The sequence below is a fragment of the Urocitellus parryii genome, chromosome 10 (genome assembly GCF_045843805.1).
Source record: "Urocitellus parryii isolate mUroPar1 chromosome 10, mUroPar1.hap1, whole genome shotgun sequence".
NCBI classification, from domain to species: Eukaryota; Metazoa; Chordata; class Mammalia; order Rodentia; family Sciuridae; genus Urocitellus; species Urocitellus parryii.
This window is the reverse complement of record NC_135540.1, coordinates 114,978,089-115,005,392: the sequence shown is the minus strand read 5'-3', so window position 1 is coordinate 115,005,392 and position 27,304 is coordinate 114,978,089. Positions and strand designations below refer to the sequence as shown.

The window sequence follows — 27,304 nt, the reverse complement described above, 5'->3', positions numbered from 1 at the left end:
GCAAATCAACATAAGAATGATCACATTGTCCCATGGTAGCACTAACATGAAATCAACAAACACACACTACTGGGCAGGTTAATTTAACTCAGGAGGCTGCTTTGACTAAGTTATAATTTCTATACAGCCAGAAAAAGATGAATCTAACTCCAGTAGAGAAGGTCAAATATAGCATATTCATAAGGGATGTATTTATGACTTCATTTGGGAACAAATCTATTATCTAATTTTGTCTGGTTGAAGTCACAAGTAAAATGAGTTTGTATTATGAGAAAACAATTTAAATTCTAAGAACTATAACTTTTTCTAATAGTCTTCATACCTTTTTCCTGTTTTGAAGTATAAAGAAAAATTATGTAGTATCTTATTTCTTTGTCCTCTAAAATGAGGGCAACACATTTTATCCTAATCACAGGAAAATTGTCTTCATTAATAAAACATGCTGACCCATTTATAACATCCTATTTTTTCCTCTTATTAACATCAGTACATGGCTATATCATCTGAAAATTCTTTCTTGCATGTGGAACACTCACTTGTTTTCTTTTGCTTGCTACCATCTTCTTATCGGATCTTTGGACACTTCCAGTTCCAAAATAATCAAGCACTGAGGTTGGTGTAAGTTTTATTGGTGATAAAGGCTTATTCTTGGTCTTAATGTTTTCTTCATTCTTTTTCATGTTTGATGTTCCAAGATAACTATTTGTAGATCTTCCATTTTCTTTTGATTTAGAGGCTGCTTTCTTACACATAAAGTCGTCATCTTCATCTTACATGGAATATAACCAAATATATTTTGATAAATATCAATTTCTAAATTATATAAGGCAACTACTTCTACCAGCTTTAGAAAAAGTACAAAAAAGCTTTGGGATGCTAATAATTCTTTTTCCTTTCCATCTCCTGAATTCAACAGTCACCCCCCTGCATTTACCACTGCCAGGCCTGTAATACACCAACCCAACTACACAAATATTTACTGAACACCCATTATACGCCAGGTACTGATGATACAAGAGTGAATTAAAAAAACAAAAACAAAAAACCTGCGCTCATGCAACTTCAAGTCTACAAGCGAAAACAGATAACAAATATGTACTGTTGAGTTATATGTGCTATGAAGAAAAAACAGAAATGGGGTGTAGATCAATGGTAGAGTACTTACCTAGCACATGTGAAGCCCTGGGTTCACTCCCCACCAATGAAAAACATTTTAAATTAAAAAAAAAAAAAAAAAGAAAAGTGATGAAGGATGCTCTTTTAGAGAGTAATCGGGGAAAGTCTCTCTGATAAGCGAACTTTCACAGAACCCTAAAATACAGATACTACCAGCAAGAAGGCTCAGACAATGAAAACTACAAGTGCAAAAGCTTAAAGTAAGTGTGCTTTGAGGTCAATGTGGCCACAGCACAATAAGAGGGTATGTGCTGCAAGAATCCAGGTGAAAGAGAGAGAAGTCAAATCCTGCAGGACTTTCTAGGTCACACAAAGAATTTCAGATTTTACTATAAAATGAGAATCAATTACAGAACTCCAAGCAGAGAATTCCAACTTAAGTCACATCCTTTGGAGAAGACACTGTACAAGGTTGAAAGGAAAGCAAGGAGATAACTTAGGAAGCTATGGTAGCTCCAAACAAGATGCTGTGTACAGTGGGTTTGCAGACATGGTGAGGAGTTGTCAAATTCCAGCTATATATTAAAGGTGTACTATCTTACCAATATCTAACCATTCATTTAAGACTTTAAAATTTTGCTATATTTTATATTTTTTTAAAAATTCCCATTAAAAATTGGTCTTAAGTGTCTTTTTAGGACTGGGTATATAGCTCAGTGATCAAGCACTTGCTTAGCATGTACAAGGCCATGGGTTCCATCCCTAGCACAACAAAAGAATTTCTATATATTCATAAGGCTTAGATAGCTAGAAACCCTAAAAATGTACTTCAAAGGGTCCTCAACAAATTTTTATTTGGTTCAGTGACTCACAAAAGAAAAGGCTTTTCAATTTGGTCTATTAACAAAAGAAATTTTTTTAAAAAATCTAAAAGATGACCATGAAGATTAGGTCGAGGGAACGGGAAGGTTTCCTTTATAAACTCAGTATGCAAAACCACATGAGTGGGTCTTACTTCCTCTGAAGGGCTCACTCTTTTGACTACCAATATTTGTTAAGGCCATATGATCCAGGAGCTGGGCTATTCCTAATTGGTTCCCACCAAAAAATGAAAGTTATCAATGCTATGTTAAAAGGGAAGAGGGGAGTAGATTTAGCCTTACTTTCTATAAATATATAAAATTGAAATTATAAACTTTACAACATGTAACTTAGACCAACTAGGCCAGCTGTACACCACGACCTTAAATCAGGTGCAATGTCACCAGGTAATAAGAATTTTTCAGCTCCATTATAATCTATGGGGCCCCTGTTGTATATGCTGTTTATCATTAAAACATTCTGTTATGCGGTATGTGACTATATCCTACTTAGCAAGCCAAAAAAATATGCAAAATAGCCTTAAAAATTTAAACCAAGAAGAGCATCGCTTATATCCTGGCTTTAATAAAGAAAGGAAGAAAAAAAGGGCAGGAAGAAAAAGGAGGGGAGTGGGAGGAAAAAAGGAAAGGGGAAAGGAGCAAGGGAAGGCAGACTAGAACCTTCCAAGTACAGAAAATCAAAACATCACCTTAGGCAATACCTGCCAAATTAAAAGCATAACCAGTGTATGTAAGATAAGACTTCTAATCTTAAGTTTAATCATGTTTATATGTTTCATGCATGCAGGCAAGCACTCTACCACTGAGCCACATCCTCAGCACATATTTATTTGCTTTAAGTTCAACAACCACAGGAGGGAGGGGGGAGGCAGGAGGGAGTCCCTTAATGGAGAAGAAACAAAAATTAAATTGTCTGTGAAATGACAGTGGCTATTCTAGCTTTACACCCACATTAAATACGCCAAGAACAGCTGGGCACAGTGGCACACACCTATAATCCCAGCTATTTGGGAGACTGAGGCGGTAGGATCGCATGTTCTAGACCAGCCTCAGCAATTTAGCAAGACCCTATCTCAAAATAAAATTTTTAGAAAGGCTGGGGATATAGCCCAGTGGTAGAGTGCTCCTGAGTTCAATCTCCAGTACCACCAAAAAAATAAAATCCAAAACACTAACATTCCATTTCAACTACACCTCAACTTGCTCATAAGTAGTATGACAGAAAACACCAGAACTGAGTGGGTAAGGTCAACTACTATGAGAACAGACTATGGGCAAGAAAAGATGAAGAAATTAGGGGACTAATATAAGATAGGCGAGCAAAATGGCCTCACAGTAATAATGGCAGTAGAGATTGAGAGAGGAATGAGTATTGTTTATAATATGGGAAAACAAATAGCCTAAATACCTATTCAAAAGTTCAACCATGTGATGGAATTCTATGCAGCAATAAAATATCTTAATGTAGATCCATATTTATTGATATAAAGATATCCATGGGACTGGGGTTGTGGCTCAGTGGTAGAGTGCTTGCCTTGCATGTGGTGAGAAACTGCTTTTATACTCAGTGCCACATAAAAACAAATAAAACAAAATAAAGGTATGGTGTCCATCCACAATTTTAAAAATATTTTTTAAAAAGATATCCATGTCAGGGCTGAGGATGTAACCTAGTGGTTAGAGTGCTCACCTAACATAAGTGAGCCCTGGCTTCAAACTCCCGGTACTAGGAGAGGGAAAAAAAAACTTCTCCTCTATAATTTTGTGACTCTGAATAATCATATAAACTTTTTTTTACTGTTATGCTCAACATTTATGAAAATGTGATGAGCTATGAAAATGTAAATTAGTATGACTTCTAGAAAGTAACTTGGAAGAACACATCTTTAACCTTAAATTAATTCATATCCTTTAGTGTAGTATTCTTGGAGATTTAGAGGTGTGGAAAAATATATATTACAAATATATTCATCAGGGATGCGAATGTAGCCCAAGTGTAGAGCACTTGCCTAGCATGCACAAGCCCTGGGTTTGATCCCCAGGCACACTATTAGGAACATGAACAGTGTAGGCAATCAAAATAATCAAAACTGGGGAAAGGTTTAAATAAATTATGGTCTAACCAGTCAATGGACTTACGCAGCTGTTAAAAGATCAAGCCAAAATTTCAAGGTTCAAAAAACTGATGACAACAGTTTAAAAAAAAAAAAAGCAGAATGCATCAGTTCTTTTTCATTAGTCCTAACATTCTAGGTCTTACACCAGCTTAAAGGAGGGCTTCTTCATGAGCCTCCCCTGCTAGTAACCTTTACAAGAATGAAAAGCAAAGAGCTACTCTCTGAATACATGGGTTTAAACTTAACAAATGTCTTCAAGCTACAGGTCCCAAAAAACAGACACAGTTTTATAAACATTTTCATAATTTTTCAATAAGAAAGTAAATCACACATGGATCTCCAAGAAAAAATCATGGAAGTGAAATTTCAAGTATATTTTCTCTATATTAAGCAAAAATTACATACAAGTCCCACAAAATAAGTAGCTCTCCAGACCCCTTGGAAAGTAGGAGGAATTCTGGGGAATGAGAAAAGAAGAGACAATTCTCAAGGACAACTCTCTTGCTTTGACACTTCTTCAATGCCTCCTGATTTGTGTTCTTTCCCACACTCCTTACAGTTGTGGGAGTGATTAACAACAAAAGGAAATTCATGATTCTAAGAAAAGTGATATTTGTGACAAATATAAGGGTTTCACAACTAGAGTACACTCTGTCACGAATATCTGAAGGATCCTGTCATGTGACTTTGATGAAACCAGAAAATCTGAAGAAAGAGCAGTCCTACTGTCTACACACACGATGACTGTTGAACAGATTGTCTTAGAGCTCCTTAGACCTCAGTATTCCAGGGTTACACCAATATATTATGGAGAAAAAAGGCAGAAAAGGCCAAGGATGCAACCAGCTGCTTGCAAAGACACAGTCATTTAACAGGTGTTGCTGTTACCATCCTCACATAAAATCAATATTTGACAATCCAACACATTGTGTAGAGATGAAACATTCCTCTTTTTTCACATTTACCATTTGCTAACAAACCTAAATTTGTTTCTGCTTTGTCAGAAGCCAAAGGCAAACTATGTTCTCATCTCCCCCAGAAACTTACAATAAAATAATGATAAATAAATCTAAGTCAAATTTCTGAGAACTAGGTAAAAATCATGGGCAACTGAACACTTAAAACTTCCCTCCAGGATATCTGTTTCCTTATGAAAACACCATTTATTTTCATTAAAGACAACATAAACTCAAATGTGGTAACAACAACCAAGTAAACTAGCATTATCCAACACACAGCAGAGGAACTGCCTGGAAGAGAAGATTGCTTTGCCACTTGGAATTAGATACATTCATTTATTTAGAAAGATAACAAATAAAAGAAAAAGAGAATAATGTGCAGGTCCATATGAAAATCTATTTACAAACCAAAAAGAAAAAAAATCTCATCTGGAGTTCATACTGCTGAGAATATGACCTTTCCAAATGGATCTCTGAATATCCTAATTCTGACTTTCTTTCCTTTGGTCTGGAACACATCAAAACCAAATTAATGGAGAGATCTCATCACAGAAATTAACAATAATTTACTCAGCAACAACTCAAAAACGAAAAAGAGGACCTAGACATTTAAAGCCTGTGTCTATGAAGTTCCTTTTCAATACTTCTTTGAGTTAAAATCCTAAATTGTCCTTTTGGTTTTGGAGCTAGAGAAAGGTTCATACATTTGTCCAGCCACTAGTAAGAATTCATTAATTAAGTAGAAGAGAAACTATACATAACTTCTTTGTCTGTTTATGTGGTGAAACATTCTGTACATATCACTGTAATAAAACTTCTGAGACTGTTCATCTTTAATCAAGAAACCAGATCTCATGATTCATTACCAATGAATCCTCTTAGAATCAAACGGAATCCATTATACTTTTTAAAAACTTTTTATAATTTGTGGAGTCTTGTAAGGTAGTTAAGGAATAATAACAAAAAATTGTATAAGCTTGAAATATGATGTTATCCACCACACAGGTATCAAGCCCACTGGATCTCACAGAAAATGTAAAAAGAGGGAGCACACCTGAACATCTGGCCAAAGTACATGACCCAAAACGTCTTACAATTCAAAGTCTTCAAAACAAACAACAGAAGGAACCCTTACTGGCCAGAGTTAAGGCAGCGATTCTGCAATGCAACTCCCCACACACAAGAGGAGGAAGGGAACAGTGCTGGGCTCGGTATTAAGGCAAAGTATAAATCACCTGCATGTTAACTTTGATAAAGACAGCCAGGCACTGTGGCACATGCCTGTAATCCCAGCAACTAGGGAGGCTGAGACAAGAGGATTGCAACTTAGCAAGGTCCTAAGAACTTAGCAAGATCCTGTCCCAAAATAAAAAATACAAGGACAGAGGATGTGGCTCAGTGGTAAAGCACCCCTGGGTTTAACCTACAGTACAAAAAAAAAACTCTGTCCCTTAAAACAAGCTTAATAATTTTGCCAATGATTAAGAAAGAAATTAAAAGATAAATCTATCAAATATATAGAGGTGGTCTTGGGTCATAGCTCAGTAGTAGAAAGCTTACCTAACACGCTCAAGACCCTGGATTCAATCTCCAGCATCACACAGAAAAACAACAACAATATATGCAGAAGATGTGAAATCAGATTACAGAAAAAATGTAAGTAGATGAGGGACATTCGAAGATCCACTAGATTCTTCCACCGTGAAACTTGTGCAACCTTAGATTAAAAATTGCTTCTCTAAGAACATATTTCCTCAATCAGCCTTAATACTAGGTAGTTTCAAAGATAAAATTAGATAAATATGAAAAATGGGCTATACAATAAATTCTATTTTATTCCATGAAGGCATTAAAAAGCACTTGAAAAAAGTTATAGATCGACATACATAGTATTTAAAATTCCCCGTCTTTCAGTCTGGAGACACGAATTTCAAATAAAATAATAGGTTCCTATGTAAAAGATAACTGTAATTAAAATACAAGTAACAATCTAATCTGATATAAATCTGTGAAAGTTTATGAACTAAAATTTTAAATTAGACTCTCAAAATGTATAATGGAAAAAACTATAAAATAGAACTACTAATTTATAAACTATGTATTATTCTTTCTAGTATACATACACAATACTAAATTTCCATGTCAAATCTTACCAAAACTTTTCACACTTAGCTCAAATTCCCTCTCCTCCAGGAAATATTTCCTGAACTTCCAAAATTTAAGTTAGCTCACTCATGCCTGAAAATCCTTCCAAGATATTTCTATCACTGTTAATTTTCCCCCCATAACTTTTATGTAAAAGTATTATCTCCCCAATAGACTTTTAAAAAAATATTTACTTTTTATTTGTAGTTGGATACAATACCTTTATTTTATTTATTTTTATGTGGTGCTGAGGATCAAACACAGGGACTTGGACTTGCTAGGTGAGCACTCTACCACTGAGCCACAACCCCAGGTCCACCAATAGACTTTAATAGTGTACTTTAATCCAGAATACAATTATGTATACAGTGTATACATCACTTTTATTTAATAAATAAATTAGTAATAATTTAATATTATTAAATAAATGTATTGATCATTCCACAATGTATATATTTATGTGTGCATATATATCCAAACATCACTTTGTAACTGACAAATAATTATTATTTGTCATTATTATTTAGAATTGAAAATATATGCAATATTTAAATTTTAATTTTTTAAAAAATTTTAAGTATTGAAATTTAATATTAAAAAAACAAAGGATACAAAACCTGGAATCAGACCAGAAACTAAGAAGATAAAAATGTAATACAGTTAGTTGATTCTAGAAAAAAATTAAGGAGAAACTGAAAACTGGAAAAGAAAAAGCTAACTTAATAGTAGCCCATGGCTTTGTTTTGTTTTTTTAATTTTTCAGGAGTGTTTTGACCTATAAGATAAATAGGAGTCAAAAGGAAAAGGAAAATGGTTGGGGCAGAAGGACCCTAATAAAAACACTGTGCTCAGAGCATAGCTTTATGAAAATAAACCCTGTGCTATTACTCATAATACAGGTAGATAAGCTACACTCTTAAAAATGCTACATAGCTTCAAGAAACACTACTCCTTTTAAAGTGGTCATATTCTTTGTGAACTTCCAATTCATAAAGTAATGAAGCACAAACAGACTCACATCAACAATACAATATCCAAAAAAGGAAGAGAAAGAAAAATTGAACTCATACTATTAAATTCTATGCAGAAGTTTAAAAGAATGAGACAGGGATCTTTTAAAATTGAAAGAGGTAGACTGAGGAAGGGGGCAAGAGGAACAGGAAAAGGGAGAAGAGAAAGGGAGGAAAGGAGGAAGGGCAGACTAAGACATTAAATTATGAAAAAGCAAGCTACAAAAATCTTACAGTAAGACACTACTCAAATAAGTAAATATGCATATATACATACAAATACAAGTGTGTTTAATATAGCTATGTAAGGCAAAGGAGTTACATGAGGGAAATGGAACATATACTCATTTGATTTAAAACCATGTTAAACTAAATACTTTATCCACCCTCAAAAATTCTCAGCTCAGTTTCTTTTATACAGAATCTTAGTGTATAAATTAATATTAATCTTTAGCAATAATCAAACAATATACAGTTCTTGGTTTCTTCTCCAAGGAAACTTTCTGCCTCAAAACATCTAGGTTTCTCTGAAAACGTGTCTAAAAGGCTCCCTGTCATACACAGAATTTATACCCATTTGTTCATACATAAAACTATGTCTGAAAATTAGCAAAAAAATACTATAGGAACCTCCAGTAATATTTTCTGCTACTGTTTTTCCAAATCACAGGTCACTGGTGTTACACAGTAACCCAGAGAACAAAACAACACCAATTTTTTTTTTCCTCACTTAACACCCACCAAATAATTATAACATAAAGAGCACTAACTGCCTCTGGGATTATGAGCTCAATAAAATTAGCAGTCATAAACAATTCTTGAGAGAGGAAAACCCCCACCTTTTTGGATCAAATAGTGGCCCAATGAAACTGCATATTGAAAGGTCATCTTTACCAAACAAAACTCAAGGCCTCTCACTTCATTAAACAGCTGAAAGTAAATATATTTACCCAGTACAACAAGTATTTGGGTTTTTACCAACCCAGAAGAACATTTTACTAGTCAATGGTTGGCTATAAAAAGATTTACAAGCAATTTTTTCCTTTTCCTATAACATGGAAAATTAATGTAGTTAAATTAGTCTTTAAAAAATTAATAAATCCTAGAAGACAGATTTAATCAAAGAGATGATCAAAAATATTTGTCATGAAGTTAATGGTAAACCTAAATGCCTGTATAATAATATGGTCTAAAAGGCTATATAATAATATAAACAAAAATATTTGAAATCTACATTATTCCTAAATCTGTTTTGCACTGTTTAGAAAATGATGTAAAAGAAATAAAATGTAAGCCACATATGTGATTTTTAATAGTCTCATAGCCACATTTAAAAAGTAAAAAGTAAAGTTAATTTTACCAATGGTTTACTTAATCAAATATATCCAAATTGTTATCATTTCAACATGGGATGAATACTAAAAAGCCAGTAAGACAGTTTACCTTTTTGTAGGAAGTCTTTGAAATCTTTTTTTACATAAATTTTACTGTGTATAGTTAAGGTATATAAAAATTATGTATGTGATTCATACAGTCAGTAAAATGGATATTACAGTGAAGCAAATTAACATATCTATCATCTCACATAGTTAGACATTTTTTTTTTTTTGGTCTGTTTTTGTGGTAAGAGCAACAAAAATCTACTCATTCAGCAGTAATCCCAAATACAATTTGATTAGCTGACTCCTCTTTTATGCATCAGATTTCTAGACTTTGTTCATAGTACACATCTGCTACTTTGTAACTTCTGACCTGTATCTCCCCATTTTCCCCCTCTACCCTCTTGGTAATTGCTGTTTTATTCACTCTGGGAAATCATGCAATATTTTTCTTTATGCACATAGTTTATTTCACTTAGCATGTCCTCCAAGTGGCATATGCCCATATCACCTTCTTGCAAAGAAGGCTGAATATTCCATTGTATACATATATACAATTTCTTTATCTGTTACAGCATAGTTTGTTTCCATGTCTTGGCTATCATGCATAATGCTTTAACAAATGTGGGAGTGCAGATATCTTTACAAGGTGATGATTTCATTCTCTTTGGATATATGTCCAGAAGAATGATTGCTGAGCTAACTGGCAGTAATATTTTTAATTTCTTTAGCAATTCCCAAACTGTTTTCCATAAAAATTGTACCAATCTATATTCCTAACAATAATGTAAATGAATTCCCTTTTCTACACACTCCTGACATTTTTTATTTCTTAACTTTTAGATAATAGCTACGTTAACAGGTAGGAAATGATATCTCACAGTGGTTTTACATTTCCTTAATGATTAATGTTGTTGAGTACCTTCATAATCAGTTGACCATTCTTAGTATTTTTTGGAGAAATGTCTAGTAAGGTCCTTTGCTCATTTTTTTAATTGGGTTATTTGCTGTTCTACTACTGAGATGTATGAGTTCTTTATAAATTTTAGATATTTAACACTTATTTAGATATGTAGCTTGCAAACATTTTTTCCAATCAGTTAAGTTGGCTTTTCGTTTTGCTGATTATTTCCTTTGCTGTGCGACGTCTGTTTACTCTCACAACACACACAATTGAGGCTAATCACATTTCAAGTGATCAAGAGTCACATGTAACTAGTAGGTGCCATATTGAACAGTGCACATCTATAACAAAAGTGAGTCAAAGACCATTTCCAAAGTTCTAAAACATAATCGCATAATCAACAGAAAGCACTAAGTACCTAAACAAAAGTAGTATCTGCCTTTAAAGGTAGACATAGGTTTATGAATGGAGTCAAAACATATTCAGAATTTATTATGTGTCAGTCCCTATTTTTAAGTACTTGTCAGGTATTAATCAATTGATATAAGGCCACTCACTGATGTAGGTACTAGTAACATCCCCCTTTTACATATCTAGAAACAAAGACAAGATAAAATAGGTAAAGATTTAAGCAAGGTAGCCCAACACAGTGATGCACCCTGGAATACCAGCAGCTTGGGAGGCTGAGTCAGGAGGATCACAAATTCAAGGTCTGTCTCAGCAATTTAGTGATACCCTAAGCAACTTAGTGAGACTCTATCTCAAAATAAAAAATAAAAAGGGCCAGGAATGTGGCTCAGTGGTACATAGCCCCTGGGTTAAATCCTCAGTACCAAAAAAGAAAAAAGAAAAAAAAATATTTAACCAAGGGTATGCTATACTACAAGAAAAACATCAAAGGTTGAGTTTTTTAAATGAGAATAAAAAAGATGAGCATAAAATAAAAGATACAGTATGGAATAGTAAACAAAAACTATATTTCAGAACTAACAGATTTTTATAACCAAATTATGTTATATAATACTTTTTTATAAGATGCTTCAAACTCTAAATAAATCATGTTATTTTAGATTAGAATTTGTATTTTTTTTTTAAATAGGGTCTAACTGAGTTGGTTAGGCCTCGCTTTTTTTTTTAATATTTTATTTTTATTTTTCGGCGGACACAACATCTTTGTTTGTATGTGGTGCTGAGGATCAAACCCAGGCCGCATGCATGCCAGGCGAGCATGCTACTGCTTGAGCCACATCCCCAGCCCCTAGAATTTGTATTTTTAAGCTCTTATTACCACAAACATTTCATTTAACTTTAACTAGTAATGTAAAATGAATATGTTTAACATCTAGTATTGAAAATTAGTTCTAGCTTAAAGAAAAAAAAAGAACTGTTTTAAGATCATGAATTTTCAGGTAATTTGTTAGGCTCAAGAACTGTACTTTTCTTTTTTGAAACCCTTATTGTATGTCTGATCGTATTATGCTAATTTACTATGGACTTTTTAATAGTCTCAATCTCATTCACTTATCATTTCAAAGAACAAAAAGTACAAGCCAGGCAAGGTGGCAATGGTGCAGGCCTATAATCCCAGCAGCTCAAGAGGCTGACACTGGAAGATCAAAAGTTCAAAGCCAACCTCAGCAACGGCAGCCAGCGACGGCAGAGACATGTTAAGCAACTCAGTGAGACCTGACTCTAAAAAAAATACAAAAAAGTAGGGCTGGGGATGTAGCTCAATGGGTGAGTGCCCCCGAGTTCAATCCCCAGTAACCCCCACCCCATCCCCCCCAAAAAAGTACAAGAAGATAAAGGCAGGCAAGAATAGAGCTAGTTTCTCTCCTATATTTCAGTTCTAAGGAAAAAATAGAAAGCTATCTAATAATAAACATCACATTAGATGGGTACAATGTACCCCAAAACTTTGCCCTACAACAAGCAGATAATGCTTACTTACAAAATGATACAAACATTACCTAATGGTCATAAAAAGTTCAGATAAAATGCTAGACATCTCTTCAGAATACACATTCAAAAATTCCTCTACTAAAAAACAGTCCTGTGTTAAAGAAAATCTCTGATCAACCCTTAAACTGTCTGACCCCTTTTGTGTACTTAAAAATCACAAGATAACACTAGTCTGATCCACAGTTGAAGGCCATGGCAGTTTACACACTGCTGTTTCAGAGTGCTACTGCAAAGCCTGATCACACCACCTTCAGTTACATAACAAACCTACTGCCATTTGTTTTCATTATCCCACCCACACACTCAAAACTTCACAAAGGTGGCCAGATCAGAAGGGGAGGGGGGCCTTAAAAAAATAGACCTCATTTATACAATGTGTCTGAGCAAATTTAGCAACAGAAAAAGGTTAGAAGTTCCAATCTGCCTCTGTCATAACAAAGAAATACATCAGTTTGCTAAAAATGTTTCAAAAATATGTTCACATCATTTACATTCTGCCTTTGATCAATTTGAACAATTTCATCAATAAATGCCTCATATAATGTTCACCTGTATGCTTTTTTTTAGGTTTGTTTTGTTTTGCTTCCTTTTGACTGCCTAGCAGTAAATGTGTCAGGCACTGGGCTTGGCTCTTACATATAGATCATCCCATGTTATTCTGGTTAGGGTCTCCTCTAGGAGTTAAAAATACTAGAATCAAAATGACTTTACCACTAACTTATCTGAAGCCTCCCCCCACCATGAAAATATAATTCAGAGATTCTCATACAAATAAACAACTATACTATGAAACTTTAAAAGATTAGTACACAATTATTTATAAGTGTCTTTTGTTCTTTGATCACTCTTACAACTGATCAAATAAATTTAAGTACAAAAACCATCCTTTATACATATATATATATGGTTGTAGTTGGACACAATACCTTTGTTTTATTATTTATTTATTTTTATGTGGTGCTAAGGATCGAACACAGGGCCTTGCACGCACTAGGCAAGCGCTCTATCAATGAGCCACAACCCCAGCCCCCATTGTTTTTTTTAATAATGATAAAATCTTTAGTGTCACCAGAGAAAGGGAATTCAAATCACATCTGTGCTAAATTATAAATAAGGCTAGACACAGTGATACATTCCTGAAACCTCAGCTACTCAGTAGGCTGAAGCAAGAGGATTTTAAGTTCAAAATCAGCCTTGGAAACAGTGAGACCTAGTCTCAAATTAAAAAATAAAAAACGTTGGGGCTGGGATTGTGGCTCAGTGGTCAAGCGCTCCCCTAGCACGGGCAGGACCTGGGTTCGATCCTCAACACCACATAAAAAATAAAGGCATTGTGTTGTGTCCATCTACATCTAAAAAATAAATATTAAAACAATATATAAATAAATAAATAAATAAAATAAAAAATGTGGGGCTGGGGTTGCGGCTCAGTGGTAGAGCATTTGCCTAGTATGTACAATCCTCAGCACCAAATATAATTAATTGTGTCCAACTACAACTAAAAAAAAATAAAATAATAAAAAAAAGCTCTGGGGATGTAGCTCAGTGGTACAAAAAAAAAAAAAAAAAAAAAACCAAAAAAAAAAACCAGAACAGGATATAGTGGTACATGCCAACAATCCCAGCTGCTGAGAAGACTCAAGAGGATTGCAAGTTAAGGGCCAGCCTCAGCAATTTAGCTAGACCCTAAGCAACTTAGTGAGACTCTACCTCAAAATAAAAAGGGATGGGGATGTATCTCAGTGATGAATTGCTCCTGGGTTAAAGCCCACATATCTATGTAATCACCATATTATTATGACTTTAGCATGCAAGATCAAAAAAAAAACTTACATAAAAAAAGTAGTTCTAAAATAACCCACTAATAATTCAATATATAATTCAAGATAAATCTTCAAAATGATTCAATATAAAGCATTTTTTTAAAATTCCCCTTTAATTGGCCCTTTAGCCCACAGAAAATGTCAAAGATGACCATTCCCCTGATAAATATGATTCAACAAAACAAAAAAGGCACTAGAAATTCAATTCAAAATGAAGGAGATACAATTTAACATAAATGAAAAGTTCAAGAGCCTAACACTGCATGGCTCCAAATAACTGAACGTATTTAGTACCCTTACCTGTTTCTGAAATGTATGTAACAGGATCCTTCCGCAAAATTTTACTAGGTTTAGAAGACAATGGCAATTTTTCTGATTGCTTTTTGGCATTTTTTACCTGCACTGTCTCCTCTGATTCTGAATCTGTAGGTGAACGGAAAATAAAACTTTGAAAAGAAGTATTATAATATTCTTAAGTAGTTATTGTGAATCAATTCCTCAAGGCCCTTTTCAGAGCACATCTCTCTTGTAAATTGTCACCGTTAGTTTTAGCCAGCAATAAGCCTGTATATTAGTTTCCTCTTACAAATCACCACAAAATTTATAACTTAAAACAACATAAATTTATCATCTTCATGGTTCTGGAGGTTACAAGTCTGAAATGGATCTCACTAATCAAAAAAAAAAAAAAATCAAGGTGTCAACAGGGCTGTTCCTTGCTGGATCACTCAGGAAGGAATCACTTTCCCTGACTTTTCCAGCTGCTAGTGGCTGCCAACATTTCTTGGCTCATAACCACTTCTTCCATCATCAGACCCAGAAACATCAAGTAGAGTCCTTCTCATTCTGCCATCTCTGATTCTCTGAACTTCCTCGATAATCTCTCTCTAAATTTCTTCTTCTGTCTTCCTACTTCTTATGCACACAAAGCCCACCTCAATCCAGGATTATCTTCCTATTTGAAGGTCATCCAATTAGCCTCTGTAACTTTTATTTCCTTCTGTCACTTAACCTAACATATTCACAGGTTCTAGGAATTAGGCTCTAGGTATCTTTGGGGACCATTATTCTGCCCACCACAGCCTAATTGCCCAGAACACTTAAATATTATAAATGAGGACAAAGTGTGCGCACTTAGCATAATGTTTCATAAACTGGCTGTCCTTCCTCTTCCTCTGCACCATTCATTTATAAGTCCTGACTCATACTGTCTTAAATTATATCCAACAATTATATTGCAATAGTTTTCCAAATAAAGGAAACTCCTAGAGAATGGACACACACTTCTATAAATTCCTTACAACACAGAGCAATATGGGATGGGGATATAGCTCAGTTGGTAGAGTGCTTGCTTTGCAAGCATCAAGGCCCTGGGTTCAATCCCCAGAGCGTGTTCGCACATACATACACACACACCAAAAAAAAAAAAAAACCAGAGCAGTAAAAGGCATATAATAAATACTAAATACTTTTAGAACTGAGGCAATACAATTTCTATCACTGTCAAAATCATGATAAAAAGTCTGGGTGGAGTGACACATACCTGGAATCCCAGCTACTCAAAGAGACTGAGACAGGTTGATTATTTGAGCCCAGGAGTTTGAGAGCAAACTGAGCAACACAGTGAGACCCCATTTCAAAAAATAAATAAAGCTACTAGGAGACTGAGTATCACAAGTTCAAGTCCTTTTTAAATGCAAGCAAAAATGATTACATCTTTTAATCAAACACAAAAAATAAACTTTAGACCTCTGTTTTAAAAACAATATTCTAAGGGCTGGGGGTGTGGCTCAAGTGGTAGCATGCTCACCTAGCATGCGTAAGGCACTGGGTTCGATTCTCAGCACCACATAGAAACAAAATAAAGATATTGTGTTTGCCTAAAACTAAAAAATAAATATTAAAAAATAAATAAATAAATAAAAATAAAAACAATATTTTAAGACACTCTTTTTCAAATTCAACTTTCAAGAACCTCCAGCCCAAAGAAAAAATTATTATTTTTTTAAAATATGGGCTGGGAATACAGCTAGTAGAGCTGATATAGTGCTTGGATAGTATGTATGAAGTCCTGAGTTTGATCCTCAGTACTGCAAATGAATGAATGAATGAATGAATACACCATAATCAAAGTAAATATGAGACATATGCTACATATTCTATCCCCATCTAAACAACCTTAATACATTAATATATTTAGGTTCTGGGCTAAATATGTTCTATGACATCCTGGAATTGATCCTAGCACCACAGAACACAACCATACATGTACACATATACACACATGTATGAATAGATGCATATTAGATATAACATTCATGTTCTGATAAATTCTGCAATTGAATAAAATTGTTTTAGAGGGGTACAGTGTTGCCTGCCTATAATCCCAGCACTTGGGAGTGAGGCAGGAGGTTCAAAACCAGCTGGGTAACAAAGCAAGACCTCCATCTCAAAAAAAAAAAAAAAAAAGAAAAAGAAAAAGAAAAAATTACTTAATTTAAAAAAAAAAAAATTTTTTTGGAGGGGCGGGTATAGTGCTAAGGATTGAACCCAGAGCCTTGTGCATATGAGGCAAGCACTCTACCAACTGAGCTATATCCCCAGCCCCTAAAAATTGATTCAATAGCCAGACACAGTGGCACACACCTGTAAAACCAGCAACTCAGAAGGCTGAAGCAGGATTGCAAATTCATTGTCAGCCCAGCAACTTAACGAGACCCTGTCTCAAAATAAAAAATAAAAAGAACTGGGGATGTAGCTCAATGGTAAAGTACCCCTGGGTTCAATAATAGGTATCCCCCCAAAAAAAAATTTACTTGCACATACAGCCCTATTCTCACAGTACTTATAAACATCATAGAGAACTAAGTGCCTCAGAACATCATTGTAAAACACTGTTCTAAGAAATACAAAATAACTTTTAAACTTTAAAGGTCCTTAGAAGAACTATTACCTGAATCATAGATAATCCTCTTTTTCTTGTTTGGTTGTTTCTGTTTGGAGGCATCCTCTTTACAAGAGCTATTTACCTAAAAACATCATAATATAATTAGAACACAAAGAAGCCTATCATATAACATCCCTTTATTCCCCCCCACCATTAGTCTTGGGCTTAATGGTTCTCAAGAGCAATTTTGTTCCCAAGGAGACATATGTCAATGTTGGGAGACATTATTATTTATCACAACTGAGGGGGAGGAGGGTTATGGGACATCTAATAAGTAAACCAGAGATGCTACTAAACATCCTACCATTCACAGAACAGTCTTCCACAACAGAGTTTCTAGCCCAAAATGTTAATAATGATCTTACTGGACTAAAGAATAAGCCACACAATAACTGTATCAGGATGGTAAAGAATTACAGAAAAAGCTATATTATTATTGGGCCCCAATAATGCATAACAAAGAATAAAAGAATGTCAGATATTAAAAGACAAGGTGATACAGTTTGAATCTTGAGTGCCCCCCAAAGACCCATGTGTTAAAGGCTTGGTTGCCAGGGTAGTATAGCACTATTGGGAGGCAGTGAAACTTTTTAAGTTATGAGGCAGATGGGGTGGGGTGGAGCTGTCCCCAAAAGGGGATTGTGAAACACTGAACCCTTTCTCTTTCTCTTTTGCCCCTTGGCCATGAAGTGAATAACTTTGCTCTGTTATATGCTCACACCATGAGGTACTACCTCACCACCATAATAAAGCAATGGGATAAATCAAACATGGACTAGAACCTCCAAAACTGTGAGCCAAAATAAACCTTTTCTCTTTGTAAGTTGACTATCCTAGCTATTTTATTATAGTAACAGAAATTATCTTAACATTATAGAAGGCAGTACTTCCTAAAAAAATGAAACCTAAACTGAAATAAAATCTAAACTAGAAACCCACTACTATCCAATACCTGTTGGAAAAATAAAACCAAGGCAAAAGGCATTATTCATATTTTGTAATTAAACATCACATTTCTAACATTAAAATTTTCCGAAAAAGCATCAAGAAAGCAGGCAGCAAAAAAAAAAAAACTGTAAACAATTAAAAGGTAAAAATATATGCTATTTCTGTTCATAATGAAACTTCAAAAACATAAAATCAACTAGTTTGCTAGAAAATGGAACAAATGAACCATTATAATTCAATCTATATCATTAAATCAGAGAACAGAGTTAATAGCAACTACAATAATTCAAAAGTCAAAGATGTTTTCTCCCAAGGAAAGAACTACAGAAAAGGAATTCCAAATTCTGCCTATTATAAACTTTGCCCCAATTTCTGGCTTTCTCCTATCCTTTCTGGAACACCTCCAATCACTTAGCTAAAGTTAAACGAATTGAATAAAGATTTCTGCAGCTGCCTGTCACAGGGGAGGCAAGAATTTAGAGCTTAAATTCAGTCAAGTCAACTGCCTAATAAACCAAAAGAATCAACATTCTTTGGAATAATATAACAGAATCCAAAGTTCCTACACCATATCATTCACAATCTCCATGATAAATCCAAAATAACTAGACATACAAAGAAAGAAAAAAATATGACCTATAATGACTGATTATATACAAACTTGAGTGGACCACAAGGTATGCCAGAAACACAAAGTGTTTCTGTGAGGGTGCTTTTGGATGAGCTTAATAAACAGAATAAATCAATAATAGGCCAAGTTAAGCAGATACCCTCTGTTTAGTCGGCTTTTCATCACTGTGACCAAAATACCTGACAAGAACAATTTAAAGGAGGAAAAGGTATTTTGACTCCCAGTTTCAGAAATTCAGTCTATGGTTGGCTGATTCCATAGCTCTGGTCACAAATGATGCAGAACATCATGGCACAAAGTCATGGTAGAAGAAAGCAGCTCAGGACATGGCAACCAGGAAACAAGAGTTAGCTCTGCTCACCAGGGAGAGTTACACACCCAGTGACCTACTTCTTCCAGCCACACTCTGCCTGCCTGCAGTTACTGCCTAGTTAATCCATCAGTGGATTAATCCACAGATTAGATCAGACCTCTTATACTTAATCATTTCATATCTGAAAATTCTTACATTGTCTCACACTATGAACTTTTGGGGGACACTTCATACCTAAACCATAACACTGCCCCTCATGTAGATGAACTTCAACCAAGTAGGTGGAGGCCTAAAAATAACAAAAGGCTGAATAAGAATTCTTTATGCCAGACTGCTCGCAGCTAGGACATCAGTTTTTTCCTGCCTTTGGACTATAACTGGAACGTCACCCTTCCTGGGTCTTAACTTTGTCAGGCTTCAGACCAGAACCACACTATTAGCTCTCCTGTTTCTCAGGCCTTCAAACTTAAGACTAGAACTACACCATTAGCTCTCCAAGTCTCCAACTTGCCAACTGCAACTTTTTAGCCTCTGTAATCACATGAACCCATTCTTTGTAATAAATTTCTTTATACGTATATGTATACATATGTATGTATGTGTGTGTGTGTGTGTGTGTGTATATATATATATATATATACACACACACACACACACACACACATATCCTATTGATTCTGTTTCTCTGGAGATCCCAATACAAATTTTAGTACTGAGAAATGGAATACTGCTATAAATACAAATAAATACATATATAAAATATATATAATAAATAAAAGTATAAAATAAGATACATAAAATATGGAAGCATCTTTAGAACTGAGTAATGGGTAAGAGCTACTAGGGTTTTGAGATACAAGCTAGAAGAAACCTAGATTGCCACAACTGTTAATAGAAATATGGACATTAAAGTCAATTCCAGTAAAGGCTCATAAAAAAAGAAGAGTTAAATGAGTGCTATAGTAAAAACTTCTTTCATCTCAAAGAATATGTATATTATCACGAACAGAATGTTCATAAAAATAAGAATATAGGGCTTGGGATCTAGCTCAGTGGTAGAGTGTTTCCCTAGCATGCACAAGGGCCTTAGATCTGATACCCAACACAAAGAAAGGAAGGAAGGAGTAAGAGGTTATTGAAAACTAGAGTAAAGAACTTGGCTGAGTTGTGTTCTTGTATTTTGTGAAAGACAGAACTTCTAAAGAAGAAAATTAGATATTTAGCTGAGAAGATTTCAGAGCAAAATGTTGATGGTGTAGCTTGAGTCCTGCTGATTGCTTATAGTAAAATGGAGGAGAGAGAGATGTATTGAAAAGGGATTGTTAAGCAAAAAGGAACCAGAACTTAAAGACTTGAAAAATTCTCAGCCTATTTATATTGCAAAAAATGAGAAAGCATGTTCTGAAGAGAATGCCCAAAGCATCTGAATTAGCACTAAAGAGATTATGGGATTCCATAAGCTCAAACACTGCCAGTTTGAACTGAAGGGGATGGAGACAGAACAAAGGAAGGATGTGGGACTTCTTAGATTTTATAGGACAGAATAATAGTTACATTCTTCAGGGAAAAAAGGAAGAACAGCAGCAAAGGCAATTCAGAGGTCATCAGAATTGCCTCTTCAGTTTCAACATTGTGAAACCTGAAGCCGCTTGGTTTCAACAGACCAGACATCCTCCACCTGTAACCTTGAAGGAGAGAGGTCCTGGAGAGCCACACAGGCAAGACTGCTGCCTAGGGCTATGGAGACAGAACTACCACCCAGTAGGTCTGGAAGATAGGGCATAAACCAAAAAAAATTATTCTTGAGCCTTAAAAATATAATGTGCCCTGCTAGATTTTAGACTTGCTTGACACCACCCACTATCCCTTTCTTCCTTCTGATGACTCCCTTTTGGAATGGGAAGGTCTAGCTTATGCCTGTTTCACCATGATATTTGGTTTCAAAGATTCACAGCTAGAGAGGATGAATCATACTTCAAATCTCACCTATATCTGATTTAGATGACATTTAGATGAGACTTTGGACTTTAAGACAATGCTGGAATGAATTGACTGTTTATGGCTACTGAGATGGAACGAATGTACTTTGCATATGAGGGCACAATTTCAGATGACCATGGATGAAATGTTACACAGACCGAATGATCTTATTAAATCTAATTTACTCATGGCTCCCAGTATATCAAGTTTAGAAACTCAGTTTATTTAACATTTCATACAATAAAAAATTACGTTTGGAAAACTGACCTTGATTTCCTTTATTCCTTTCTTTCCTTTTAAAGTTTCTTCAACAGACTTTGTTTTCTCATTCTTCTTTACTGTTTCACTTACAAGTTTTTTTCCACTTGGTATAACTCCAAAGAATTTCCGAATGTCCTAAAAGAGAAAATAAAGACTCATAAATAAATAGTAACCATATAATATTCTAAGTTCAACAATAAATGGCACTGCTTATCTCACACACTGGTTTACCCTAAGTAATTTCTCCATACCAAGATAGTTCCATGCATGCAGTGGCATCCTTTTAATGTACAAAAGCTACCTGATAAGATTACCTGCATTAAAAACAATTTTCGGGGAGGGGGGACGGGAGAGGGCTGAGGTTGTGGCTCAGTGGTAGAGCACTTGCCTAGCACATGTGAGGCCCTGGATTCAATCCTAAGCACCACATAAAAATAAATAAATAAAATAAAGTTAAAAAAAAAAAAACAATTTGCCAGGCAGGGATATGGCTCAGTGGTAGAGTACTTGCCTAGTATGTGCAAAGTCTCAGGTATTTATTGATCATGTATGTACAACATAACCCAACATAGCTGGGGAGAAAACAAAAAGTTGAAGAATATGATCTTTATCCATGGAATGTATTCTTCAGTTTAAGAGAAATATAACTCTTTCAACCCTAATCTCTCTTAGTTGCTAGGAAAGCTTGAAGTTACTTTCTCCTTTATATGATTTTCCCAAATTTCTGAAGAAAAACTTGGGGTGCTCACTACAATATGTTCTTCTTACTCTACTCCATATTCATCTTTAGAATTCAAACCAATTCAATGCAACTTTACAATTTATAATTAAAATTACTCACTTTTCTCATACTTCTCAACACAATGTGACTCAGCAAAAAGCTTCATTGCTGAACTACTATCCCTTCACAACATCTCCATTTATAAATATGTTTACAGGCAAGGGTGTAAGGATCACAAAATAATAAGAATTTGAAATCTTAATTCCAAAGAACTGAGTTCAAGAACCAGCTGTAGGGGCTGGGGCTGAGGCTCAGTGGTAGAGCGCTTGCCCAGCATGTGTGAGGCACTGGGTTCAATCCTTAACACCACATAAAAATAAACAAATAAAGGCATTCTGTCCATCTACAACTACAAAAAAATGAAGAAAAAAAAAACAGCTGTACCATTTTCCTATCCTTCATGTTCATAATTTTTAACTTTTTAGTCCCTCCAACTTCTCTCTTTATTCTTTGAGAGAAATGACTACAAAAGTACTTTTATAAGAAAAGATGGCAATTATTTGCTGGTACTGTCATACTCATATGATATCAAAAAAGATGGCAATTATTTGCTGGTACTGTCATACTCATATGATATCAGAAAAGATGGCAATTATTTGCTGGTACTGTCATACTCATATGATATCAAAAACCTCAAAGTGTGTTTTTCAAGACACAAACAGCTTTGGGCTAAGCCAATAAACAAAGCAGACAAATGAGGCAGAGAGGCATGTTAACATAAGAGATGAGAGAAAGATTAAAGACTTCCCTGATTTTAAACCCTCTTTTGTAAATCTCCTAATATAGAAAAGTTATAAATCCATTAATTAAGTCTAAATCTTAAAAAAAAAAAAACACTGCTTATAGAATGGATACCTCATCTCTAACACTGAAACATCTTGTGAGGTACTAAAGCAAAGAATAGAAAAAGACAGCCTTGGGGCTGGGGCTCAGTGATAGCGCACTTGCTGGTGTATGTGTGAGGCACTGGGTTCGATTCTCAGCACCACGTATAAATAAATAAAAGTAAAGATCTATCAACAACTAAAAAATATTTTTTAAAAAGACAGCCTTCCTTATAAATTGCAAAGAATCAAGTTTAAGGCTGACTACTTTATTGCTTCTGAAGGAAATATGTTTCACATCAGTTTCACTTTTTGAAATTACACAGTAATTCTTCACTAAAATAGTGATGATTATTTAAACACACAAAGAGTTGCATCATGGAAATACCAAAACTTGAACCATCAGTGTACGAAGTTTTGAATAGTAGGTCTTTTTAACATCCATGTACAACCCAGTTTTGAACCACAAATGCTTAAAACTCCAAAGAAAACAAAATGTAATTCAGAGAATAAAACTATCAGTAACACTGAACACTCTGATTTTATCTCTACTGCCACTCTTAGCACTGTCACACCCTTTCCTTCCTAATTCTTTCCATTCTTTCCTTTTCTCTTATTCTACCCACTCCCTCCCCCCACCTCCCTATACTCTGAAGCATAAAAGAAATAAATGCATCCTGATCTCACTCAATATGTACTAAAAACCTAAACTTTTAGAAAAGAATTGTCATAAACAACTTCTTAGGACTCTTTCCAGTATGAGCAGCTGTAGAATACAAACATGTAAGAAGCAAAGGTCAGCAATTAGGCTAATTAATTTATACAGCTTGACTTTACCTTACCCTTCCAATTAACATTTCCTTTCTAATACTCTACATCTTCAAAGATTTCATGCGATGCAGATCAATCCCTAGTATCTAATCATATTACCAAAGAATGGCTCTCAACACTTCCCTTGCCTGCCAGATTATTTAAGTAAAAAGGAAGAAAAGGGAACAAATTTTTAAATTGGCAAGGGAAAAGCCTTCTAAGCAGAAAACCAAAGCTATAAACATTATAAAGAGGTCTGACTAGATAAAAATCAAAAAAGATGCCAAAAAGTTAAAATAGAGGCAACCAAAAACTGTCTACAACATTTGTAAATATATGTAATACATAAATGAGTTCCTACAAATCAACAGAAGATAAGCCAAAATAACAATAAAAGCTAGTAATAGACAAGTTAAAAATGAAATGCAAACAACCAACACACAGAAGACACTCAACTTCACAAATAATAAACAGGTAAATTAAAATTTGATTGGTTTCCTCTAAGCTTTAAAAGATTGATAATGCTAAAATTCATCAAGGATGTGGGGAAACAGATGCTCACAACACTGAGAGAAGTAAAAACTGGCATAACCTTCCTGGAAGATAATTCAGCAATACTTATCAAAATCCTTTTTAATATTTTTAGTTACAGACAGACACAATATCTTTGTTTTACTTATTTTTATGTTGTGTTTAGGATTGAACCCAGTGCCTCACATGTGCTAGGCAAGTACTCTACCACTGAGTACAACCCCAGCCCCACTTATCAAAATCTTAAATGTAGCCAGGATATAGCATGCCTGTAGCCCCAGCTACTAGGGAAGTAAAACTTTAAATGTGCACATACCCCTTGTCCCAGAATATAGTTTTTCTTTGACCATTTCTGGGGAGCAGAAACAAAAAAGAGCTATTCTTTCTTTTTTCAATGATTATTAATTGAACAAACAGGTCAATTCAAGTGAGTCAAAAGATTCAGGCAAAGATCACATAAAAGTTAAATAACAAATTTTAACAGAAAAACTAAGTAAAATGCTTAGTTTTCATATTTGACTTACAGCAACTGGACACAGATTTATGTCTTTTGATAATTCTGTGTGGTGAATAGTGCAAATAAAATTAAAATACATTCCCACTTTATAAATGAATGGAATGAATAAGTCAGACAAACAAGTTTTCCACTTACTATGAGACTTGTGGCATGAGTTACTTCATTTCTCTTTCCTTTTTCGTCTCCTCATGATGCCACTGCCTCACGGAGCCCTATGAGGATTAGCAGTGGCACACCAAAAACCTCCAGAATGGAAACTGGTCCTCTCACTCCAAATCTCTATCCTAGTTTTCAACTTGACCATGGCTGCCTCCTCAGAGTGTTTCTATAACTCTAGGGACTATACAAAAGCAGATGTAGGCCCCAATTAGAGACGTGCACTTTCCCCTCCTACCATTTTTTAAAATATTTTTTAGCTGTCAATGGACCTTTTTTTTTTTAATTTATTTTTTGTGGTGCTGAGAATCAAACCCAGTGCCTCACACATGCTAGGTAAGCATTCTACCACTGAGCCACAACCCCAGCCTCCTCCTACCATTTTTGATACACTTGATCCTTTTAAGCTTACAGGTAGGCTCTGTGCCAGGGACTTAGGATGCAAAGTTGAGTGCTCCTTTATGAGAAAAAAATGCCTTCATGAAGCTTCCTGGAAGATAAATGGGTACATTAGTACATAAAGGCCTAATACAGTACAGAGCACTGGGTTCAATCCTCAGCACCACATAAAAATAAAAAGCTAACCACAAGGCTATGAAAGCACCGGGAGCACTTAATACAGGACTGAAGAAGCAACACCTGAACTGAGCCTTAACATCTGATGCTCATAGAAAGTTAAGTTTAAAGACAATTGTTAGTTCCATACAGCAAGCTTGTCTATCTTACTACCATATCTCAAGTACAGGGTCAGTACACCAGATTAAGTAGATGTTTGATTAATATTCAATGAATACATAAATGGTTATTCCTAAAACCACTCACCTTCAAACCTGGGATCAGAAAAAAAGGCTCTGGATTATGTAAAATGAAATTGTGGTAGACTTCTTTTTGTTTTTGCAGTACTGAGGACTGAACCCAGAGTCTCACACATGCTAGGCAAGCACTCTACCACCAAGCTACATCCCCCCCAACCTTTTTTTTTTTTTTTGAGACAGTGTCTCTCTAAATTGGAGAGGCTAACCTTGAATGTGATCCTCCTGCCTCAGTCTCCAGAATCACTGGGATTAACTGTGTGTAGCTTAGATTTGTTTTGAAATATGGGGCTGCAGCCTGGGCAGCGGCAGCGGAGGCCCTCTGCCTCCCACCTCTAACCATGCACCTCCAGTACTGATGACAAATGGGTACATTAGTACATAAAGACCTAAATACAGTACAGAGCACTGGGTTCATCCTAAATACAGTACAGAGCACTGGGTTCAATCCTCACTGAGTGAGTTTCAGGTCTTCCTGAAAAATGTGTGGGCAGGACAGAAGCATTCTGCATGCAGAGGAAATACAAATGCACTTCCTGAGGGAATGGGGAGGGTGTGGCGGTTACAGGGTCACCTGCTACTCATAAATCTAAATCAGAAGAAAATATGGAGGAAGAAAAAGTAGGAAGAAGGCAAAGAAAAAGAGGCAGGCAAATTATTGAGGGAAGTAATCTAAAAATTTACAGCGAAGGTGCAACTGAACCAGACACAAACAACCTCAAGAAATGGGAGATGGAAATGTAGCAATAACGGAGGTGATGAGAGGCCAGGCAAGAGAGGAGAAAGGGGTGCCACTGCAGCCCTAAATGATGGTGGACTAAGCATAGCCATTGACCTGTTCACCGATGCCATCATGCCAAATTTCCAGGTGGCCATTCTGTATACTAAGAGAGCCAGCATTTTCAAATTAGAACAGCCAAATGCTGCCATCTGGAACTGTGACAGAGCCATTCCAATACATCCTGATTCAGCTCAGTCTTCCAAGAGGCAAGGGAAAGTACATAGCCTTCTGGGACACTGGGAAGTAGCAGCCTATGATCTTGCCTTGCCTGTCGTCTGGATTAGAATGCTAGAGTGAATGCTGAAAGAAGTTCAAGGGAGGGCCTGGAAACTTGCAGAACACAGAGAAAGTACAAGTAAAAGCAGGAAGATGAGAGATCAGTGAAAGCCTAGAAAGGGTTAAGAAGGCTTGAGCACAAAGGCCTAGAGAAAGAAGCCAGCTGACAATCAAAAGCTCAGAATGGCTCTTTTCCAGGTTGCTTTCCTGGAGGAATGCCCGGTAATTTTCCTGCAGGAATGCTTGGAATGGGAGGAATGCCTGGGTTCAGTGAAATTCTTAGTGACACAAAGGTTCTTGCAGCTACGCAGAAGCCTGGTGTTATGGAGGACTTCCAGGATATGGCCCAGAATCTGGCAAACATGTCAAATACCTGAGCAACCCATTCAGCAGTAAGCTGTTAGCCAAATTTGGAGGTAAGGCATAAGGCCCTCCTGACA

At 35.5% G+C, this 27,304-nt stretch overlaps 1 protein-coding gene and 1 pseudogene across 3 annotated transcripts in view; one reads left to right on the top strand and one right to left on the bottom strand.

Annotated features, from left to right (window-relative positions):
* The window catches only part of Rfc1 (replication factor C subunit 1), a 108,910-nt gene that overhangs the window by 71,603 nt on the left and 10,003 nt on the right, over positions 1 to 27,304 (bottom strand). For 2 of the 3 annotated variants that reach the window (XR_003300626.2, XM_026387384.2), the window contains exons 2-5: positions 21,383 to 21,511; positions 17,250 to 17,325; positions 14,597 to 14,719; positions 537 to 769 (exon numbers count right to left, since the gene is read on the bottom strand). Coding sequence is in view for 2 of the 3 variants with exons in the window: in XM_026387384.2 (XP_026243169.1) it covers positions 537 to 769; positions 14,597 to 14,719; positions 17,250 to 17,325; positions 21,383 to 21,511 (561 nt within the window). In the remaining variant the exon portion in view is untranslated. The remainder of the gene's footprint in view (positions 1 to 536; positions 770 to 14,596; positions 14,720 to 17,249; positions 17,326 to 21,382; positions 21,512 to 27,304) is intronic. The other variant, XM_077803521.1, reaches the window with a different exon arrangement.
* Positions 26,290 to 27,291, top strand: LOC144257332 (hsc70-interacting protein pseudogene; annotated as a pseudogene).